This window comes from Podarcis bocagei, assembly GCF_964188305.1.
Source record: "Podarcis bocagei genome assembly, chromosome: 4".
NCBI classification, from domain to species: Eukaryota; Metazoa; Chordata; class Lepidosauria; order Squamata; family Lacertidae; genus Podarcis; species Podarcis bocagei.
In genome coordinates this window covers 51,875,673-51,884,337 of record NC_138128.1, presented here as the reverse complement: position 1 = coordinate 51,884,337, position 8,665 = coordinate 51,875,673, and the positions used below count along the sequence as shown (strand labels likewise).

The following is an 8,665-nucleotide window of genomic DNA, read 5'->3' as shown; positions in this document are numbered from 1 at the left end:
CAAAGCACCTTTCAACTCAAAGCTTCATTAAAACGACAACTGTCCTAGCTTGTCCATCTTTTGCTTCAGTGTTTTATTTTTAGTTTCCCGTCTGATAGAAATATTTGTTGTTGACAAGCTTACAAAGCAAACCTACAGAAGTAAAGCAGAAGAAACTTTTCCTTACTAAGCAACTCAAAGTACCACTGAGCCTCATTGGCCCACAGGAAGAAGAGAGACCTGCAGAAAATAAGAGTTAGTTGTAGGTGCATGCAGAGCTACGAAAGTGGCTTCAAAACTCTAAATAATGAACAAGCCAAGTTTTGAAACCAGTTTGCTCCTGGCTTGTCCTCACAAAGTGGTTTAAACAAACAATGGTTTCCAAGTTCATATATAGACGTCAACTTGCCAAACCTGAGAGATCAATTAACTCTGGCATCAATATCTTCTGATTGACTCAGATCATAGTTGGATCTTATAGGTTAGCAGCTGCCCGTGAGTTTATTTTCTGAAACAACATTGTTTTCCCAGCTTCCATTCTAAACCCCACTACAAAATCACTGACCACTGATGGGGGGAAAAAGCACTATTTCCCCAAGTGAACATTAGACAGGAATTTAGTCCCCTGAATGAACTGGAAAAACCCACTAAATGTAAACTATTGGGTTGGCAAAAATTGCATTCCTGTCACACTCCCGGAATTAAGACGTGAGAGAGACTGTGAGTAGGTCAGCTATGGGTCATATACGTAACTATTAATTTACATGTCTAATCTGCACCACTCTGGTGCAAATATGAGAGTGAGGAGACTTTAAATTGGTCCGAGAGCCAGGGCCTGTGTGTGGTATATACATTTAACAAATGAGTAAAATGTATTTCGCTGTTTGGCTTGTACCGGTGACTCTGTGCTAGGCTCCAACCTGTGACTGATCTTTGTTCTTAAAGGCGTGGACAGTCAACATCAGGAAGCTTCTAGAAGGGCTGGGAGACTGCTTAATCTAAGATACTTTGAGTGGGAAATCTGGTAAGTCTGGATGGATTTCAATCAGTCCTTGATGGGGTTGTACTCCCCTTGAAGGATTAAGTTTAACATTTGGTGGTGCTACTAAACACCTTGCTGGCTGGGAAACCTCAGGTGACAATGATAGCCAGGAGTGCCTTTTACCAGCTTAGATTGGTATGCTACTTGGGAGTCCTGACTGAAGAATTCAAATCTCACCTCAGTTTCAAACCACACCAGGCCTACTGTAATGTGCTCTGTGTAGGGCTGCCATGGAGGATGTTTCAGAAGCTTCAACAAAATATGGCTCCCAGGCTATTCGTGAGAAGCAGGCAGGCAAAATTTGCCACACCAACTGCATTTCTGGGCCCCGTTCAAAATGCTGATTTTTACCTTTAAAGAAGAAGAAGAAGAAGAGTTTGGATTTGATATCCCGCCTTTCACTCCCCTTCAGGAGTCTCAAAGCGGCTAACATTCTCCTTCCTTTCCTCCCCCACAACAAACACGCTGTGAGGTGAGTGGGGCTGAGAGACTTCACAGAAGTGTGACTGGCCCAAGGTCACCCAGCAGCTGCATGTGGAGGAGCGGAGACGTGAACCCGGTTCCCCAGATTACGAGACTACCGCTCTTAACCACTACACCACACTGGCCCTGAACACCTGCAATCCCTACAAAGATAAGGCAGGTTCCATGTATCAGGTCTTTTAAGAAGGCAGCTTTTAAAGCCTGTTAGTTCTCGAAAGCTTTTAATTTCGGATTATAAATGAGAGTAGGGATATAGCTCAGTTATTACTGTTTTGTGCTAGCCACTCCTCCTCCAATTATTATTGATGATGACTAGGGGCTTTAAATGGTTTTATGAAAGTAGATTTGCATTTCAAAAAGTTGTAAGGTGTCTTGTGGAGGGTTTTCTCTGAAAGCGGAGAATAACTTATAAATAAATGCATAAATACAGTGGTACCTCGGGTTACAGACGCTTCAGGTTACAGACTCCGCTAACCCAGAAATAGTACCTCGGGTTAAGAACTTTGCTTCAGGATGAGAACAGAAATTGTGTGGCGGCAGTGGGAGGCCCCATTAGCTAAAGTGGTGCTTCAGGTTAAGAACAGTTTCAGGTTAAGAACGGACCTCCGGAACGAATTAAGTTCTTAACCCGAGGTACCACTGTAAATACCTTCTGGACTCCCTACTCAAGCCCCCCCCCCCATGTTGGTTGCAACCTATGGAACAAGCCAAACAGTCTCTCCCCCCCCTAAAATTTACTCCTCAGACCCACTACCATCAATTGACTTAATTCTGCACTGCCAGAAGTCAGGGTGAGCAATTGGACTGTGACTATGGCTAGGAAATGCAGTTTGGAGGCAGCTGGTGTAACAATTTGTAACTGAGGCAGGACACCTCAGTAATCCAGCCTGATCCTCATGTGCCCCCCTTATACGTGGGGCTAGCCGGAGAAGAGAGGGCGAGCCCCCTCCGCTCCGGCCCTAAATAGGGCAAGCCACGCCCCCTCCAGCCAGCCGATTGGCTGTCCGGGAGGCGTGGCCGGACGGGATTCCCCTGCTCTCGCGGGGGCTGAGACCAGCCCCCGCTCACGTGGGGAAGGGCGTGATGCCCGCAACCCCACCTCCTGGGGCAGGCCCGGAAGTGGCTTTATACTGCAAGGAGTGGAAGAAATCCAGTGAGCAATGAGAGGCGAAAGAGGCTTCTAATGATTTTTTTACTAAAACCCCAACCTGTCAAATGTCTGTTAATGCCTTTTTTAGATTTTCCCTTTCCCATTATATTTTAAATGTCACCACATCTCCTCTAACTGGTGCAGAAAAACCATTCCTTTACTAGCCTTTCCTGAAGAATGACTCCTATTGCTCTGCTTCAGATAAGAGTGCATATATTCATAGCTTAAACAATAATCCAGGAAAGTTGAAATGCACACATCTGCTTCTTCAATTGGCAGTAAGTGGCAGAAGAGCCTAACACTACTGCAGTTAAGACTGAATGACTCTTTTTACCACACACATACCAGAATCAGGAGAGTGGCTCAAAAGCAGGGCTGCAACCTGATTGCGTTTTAACTAATCTTGTGAATTTCAGCTGAGCAATTACATATGCGTACATGCAGACGCAGTATACTTAAATTGGGGAGCATACTTTTGTTGTTCTTAGATAAATTGTTGCATGTATCAGGTATCATCTTAGGAGAGGCAGCACCTCCAATGTAAGACAGGATGCCTCTTTTAAGATGAGGTTTGCCCTCTGCAGTTTTTAGAAGTACTTGGAATAAAAATAATTTGCCATTTGTAAAAATCTACTGCCTGGTTAACTGGGGGCATCATTTAGTCAATTTAAAGGTGTGTATTGATTAAACACCCGACTCAGGTGGCATGTGCAAAATCAGCCTTAGAGATGTGGGTGAGGGCAGCCCTAGTCCTTTGCATCTTAACATGATAAAATTACTCCACTGGGCAAGGAACAAAAGGCAAGGTAGTGGAAGAGTGCAGAATAAGCATAAACAAGTTTTCTGTGCCCTGTCGGAGAGAAAAAATGTCACTGGAGAGTTGACCTTGGGCCAGTGTGGTCCTCTGCCTGCAAAAGCTTAGCCGCCCAGGTAATAAACTGACAAAAGAGTAACCTGGGAGCAGGGTTGGGGATAAAGTTCAGAAGCAAATAGAAAAAGCAAAATTAAAGGATGTTGGAAGAGGATTTGGGCTGTGGACCAGCAGATAGCAGGGTGGCTTTAGCTGTCTTTGCAACCTAACAACCTTAAGGGGCTGAATTTCATGTAATGTTTAGAAATAACCACTATGTGAACTTAACTTTGTTCTAGTTGCACTTTTATTGGTCTCAAAGCTCCAACAAAACACGGCCACCACAATTTCCTGGCAGGGCCCTGTGCTTTTAAAAACTGTGTGGAGCAGAGGTTTATCAAGTAAAGCTTTTCCCACTTAAGAGATATAGCAAATGTTGTGCCTGCTACATTTTTGTCAGGCATACCACTATGGAAATTTAATCAAGGCACTCTGAAATCTACTTTTTTGTATAAAACGATTGATAAAACAACAGCAGCAACAACAATAGGCATGGCATCCCTGCCAAGTAAAATGAGATAATATGAAACAAACTATACAACATAGCACAAACAGAATAATATTTGTAAAAGTATGTATGCGTGTCCAATTTATATAGGTTTGTCTGATTTAGTTTAGAGGTGATTTTTTTAAATTTCATTTTGTTTTATATCCTTGTTTGAGCTTTCAGTATAGGGCAGTAAGAAATATGGGACAGAAATTATTCTTCCTTGTATGTTTTAATAGTTTCTGATTGGGAGGAGAAACATGAGATTAATACTTTTTTTTCATCCCACCATTCCTCTACCTTTTAATCTATTGTCGATCTGCAAAAAAAAGGTGCAAGACTAAGAAATTCAGAGAGAGAAATATCCAGTACAATACGTTCCAGTGTTTCCCTCAGTACAATTTTTGCTCTCAAACAATATGCCAATTCTAATGTCTCAAATACATCTTCTCTCAGCTACATGAGTTATTGGTGTTCACAGATGGCTACAAGTTGCAAAAAAGATACAGTAATCCTTTTTATTGAGAAAATAATGTCATGCAGATAATGCAACATTAAGAAGAAAACACAACATACTGCCAAGTAAAGGATATGTACATTATTCAAATGTGTGCTGTTCTCCAAACAACAGTGTCCAAAGTTGGGGAGCTCTTAGAACTGAGGAGCCACATGAGTTTTAGTTGATGGGAAAGCATGTGTCAGAAGAATTGAAATGCACACAATGTAAGCTGAATTTAGCCTACTAAGTATCTACAAATTCCTGGCTGCAATAATTCTTAGCACTGTATGTGCTTCAAATGCATTCTGTCCTTGCAGAGAAGGGAAGCTGGAGATTCCATTCAACAGACATAGGAAGACGTATGGTTGTACCAATAATTAAAATCCTCAAATGAATGGCAGCGGAATTCTAGAGATGATCTTGTCTGCAAAGATGGGAGAGAGATATTTGCTCCAAGTTTTTGACAACAGAGTTTACTGCAGTGGGGAAGAACTGTGGGTGAAAAGGGTGTCCAAATTTCAAAAAAAGAGAGACAGGATTCCTGATAGACTTCTTTTCAAGAGCTGTACGGAGGAGTAGAATGGCATTATCATTTTTTCCATATCCTTGCAACATTGAGGGATATTATGTACATTTCAAGAAGCACTGAAGAGCATCTCAGCATGTTTTCTCTCACTTACTTTCTGCTGCTCCTTGTAATATAATAAAAGGGAACTCTACTCCATCTAAGAAATACGTAAGCTCCATGTTCATCTGAAGCTTACACGTCTCCCTTTTTTGTTCTTTTGTTTGCATGGAACTGTGGAAAGCGGGATCCTAGATGTGGTTGTGCTTTCCCTCTAAGATGCTTCTTGAAACCTGCCAAGAGGCAACTGGGTTCTCTTCAGATCTCCTACAGCAACAGAAGCTCTACCCCTTTTCAGATTATGGTTGCCTGCCCTATGCTTAGTCTGGAGCAGAGAGAACCACCATGGATGCCCTCCAGAGGTTGTTGAACGGCCAGTGGCAAAGATGAGAACATAAGTTGGCTGCTCCTGGCCTAGAGGCTAAAGTATCCAAATTTAGTTCAGATTGTGTATTTTGGGTGAGACACAATCTCTCAGTGAATATTACCTATCTGTGTTTGGTGAATAAACACAGTGTCCAAATGGTCTTGAGTCAATCCTATGCTCCTCTGATCTGAAACATTATAAAATAACCTCAGGCCTAGGCAGTCACAAAATACTTAGCAACCTGCCCAACCTCTATGTTGGTTTATTCAGCATTTTTTAAAGCTGCTTTTCCTGAAACAGATAAAAACACATCCTGTCAAAAGCCTTCTTGGCGGAGGTGCTGGGGGTTAAATAAAACCTCTAGGTAAATGAGCTGCAAGTCCATCTGCACGTACTAAGTTGCTTTTATTAATCCAGAACTGCATGCTACAGATACTGTACAGCATGGACATTTATTCATTACAAAAATGGCTTCCAAACCATTAGAAATGAAAAATCGGAATAAGAGCAATAAAACGGAACAGTAACATCACAACTGTTAGGAAACATTCAAAGGATTCACAAAAAATGTCATAGTTAGCATCTTAATAAACCAGAGAAGAAAACTGGAGACAGTTTTACAATCGCTTCATGTCAACTACAATGGCACTGGATGAACAGATGAACATTTTTTTTCAGCTTTATACAGCATTTATCTTCTTTTAAAAAATTTGCAACATCAACATGCCTAGGTTTTTTTTTTAAAGTTTGCTACCTACCTGTATGTAGTAAGTGTACATAAAAGTGGCAGTCTGATTTTTCATTTTATGAATAATCTAATATACAGAATTTGGCCCTTTAGGGTTTATACCTCTTCATTTTAAAATGCTTTCTGGACAATCTGCTACCAAACACGTCTGTAATAGGTGACATTAAAAACTACATACATATCTACCTATGTAACATCACAGCAAAACAGGATGAACAAAAAAAAAATACAGCATAAAAATTGTTGGGAAAGGAGAAAATCACTGAGAATTTTGGCACATAAAATTTTTTGCTCACAGCCTACAAGTGGCAGGGGAAGTCATCTGCAGTTCTGAATGGGAAACTCAGCTGTTTTTCAAGCAGCACTGATAAAAAGTCCCGTGCTAAATTTTCAAGTCTTATTTCATGTAATGGCTTTTAAAGCTTTTTTTTTTTTTTACACTATTGATCCATCTGCAAATGTCCATTTGGTGGCAACTGTGTGACAGAAAAAAGGAAGAAATTAAAACAAAATAAAAAAGAAGCCAACAAAAATATATATATACACATTTATATATAAACTTAAAAACCTTGTACAAATGAGTTGTTATATATATGCTGCTTACACTAAGGGGGGAAAAAGAAGACCTTTACACAATGTTTCAAGGAAAAAAAAGAAAGGAAAGCATTTCTTTTAAAAAATGGACAAACATACAGATACAACAAGCAATCTCTAAAGCAATAAATACTACTGGTCCAATAGCGTTGTGATACTTTTTAATTGTTGAGTAGCGTTCCCTCCCCCAAAAAAGAACAACACCATGGAACAAGGTATATTAACACATTTTAACCCTTTGTTTCTGTACATTTAAACAATAACAAGTAACATCACAAGGAAAGTTATATCACACAAAGGAAGAAAAAAAAAACGGGGAAAAAATAGCGGCACTGCATTCATTGTGCCCTTAAAAAGTTTTAAAAACCAGATGTAAAATGATTGGTTCGCAAGCTCGTATTTAATACAAATAATAAAGAACCAACGCCTTCGGCAAGGGCTGCTTCAAAATTGCTTCTTTTTTCATTTTTAAAATCAGTCTTTGAAACTAAGCTATTGGAACTACATAACAGTTATGTATATATATATTTATATATATATATATATTTTAAACGCTACAAAGACTTTAAACAGCTGTTGATAAAAATTTTGGCAGAATCATGAGGCTTTTTTTCTCTCCATCTACATATTTAAAAAGGAAAAAAAATTGAAATAAGGATGGGTCAAATATTGACCAATGAACTCGATACACATCAACTAATGTAGCCAGCCATATGGCACAAATTTTTAAAAAATATATAAACGGAAAAAGAAGGGGGGAGGGGAGAAACCTTGACACAAAAAGAAATGAAATAAAATTTAAAAACGGCTACAAGAGGCTAAAGCTATTCTAAAGACTTGGTGACGAGTGACAGTGGCTGAGGCTGTGTCCCAGCCAAAGAATTATGGGAATGCAAGGAGGATGTCGAGGGTTGCGCTAGCGAAGAGGAGGACGGCGCGGACTGCGGTAAAGTGGCAGACTGATGGTCCAGTGCCCCGTTCTGACAATTACTAGCAGGCAGACCGCTGGATTTGCTAGTGGAGCTTTCAGTCAGGGCTACGGAGGACGGTGGGGGCGGCATCATCGAGAGGTGTGAGAGTGGGTCGGGTTTCAATGTGAGCGAGAGAGGTTGGGTTTGTTCAGTCTGTGGTTTTGAGTCTCTTGTGGGGGAGGCTAGCATGTTGGGAGAAGACGGTGGAGAGTCTAGTAGGCTTCCATCTGAAGAGGGTGGGCTGACGCAGCTGCCTTCACCTTGTATGTAGCGAACGCACTTTTTTTTTCTCCTAGAAATAGGGAGAGAGTAATCTGTGAATGAAGGGCAAAGATGCTATTTGGAGGGGAAAATAATAACCCTAAAGCAAAGAGCCATCAACCAACTATGCCGGGCTCTGTTTAGCTATACCCAATTATATAATGGTGCTGGCTACCTCTGGACAACGATTAAGGAATCCGTCTTTCTGCTAACTAGCGGAATTTGCTCTTTGTCCCATTTATTTATTTTAAAAGCCATCGGTTTTATGTTCTTTTAGCACCAAGTGAATTCATTCTTAGCTGTTTACATTCTCGTTCCCCTACAAACCAAAATATGGCAGATACTTCCTCTCAGTTGGCACCAAGCATTCTGAAAGACTGACTCTGGAGTCTCGCTTCTGGAATATCTCCCTGCCTGCCTTGGAAGAAACCCCACCTTTGCGACCAACTGTAGCCGAGGATCTACCACTCCTGCTTGTTTCTGTTTAGAACCACACCGTGTGAAAACAAGAACAAACAAAAAAAAAATCAACGTCACACAGACACAAAA

General features: G+C 40.8%; 1 protein-coding gene across 38 annotated transcripts in view; it reads right to left on the bottom strand.

Annotated features, from left to right (window-relative positions):
• Positions 1-5,928: 5,928 nt before the first annotated feature.
• Positions 5,929-8,665, bottom strand: part of TCF7L2 (transcription factor 7 like 2) — a 200,126-nt gene continuing 197,389 nt past the window's right edge. For 19 of the 38 annotated variants that reach the window (XM_081189375.1, XM_081189404.1, XM_081189403.1 and 16 more), the window contains one exon: positions 5,929-8,147. In XM_081189375.1, the coding sequence (XP_081045501.1) occupies positions 7,709-8,147 (439 nt within the window). In that variant the 3' untranslated portion in view covers positions 5,929-7,708. The remainder of the gene's footprint in view (positions 8,148-8,665) is intronic. The other 19 variants (XM_081189382.1, XM_081189396.1, XM_081189385.1 and 16 more) reach the window with 4 other exon arrangements.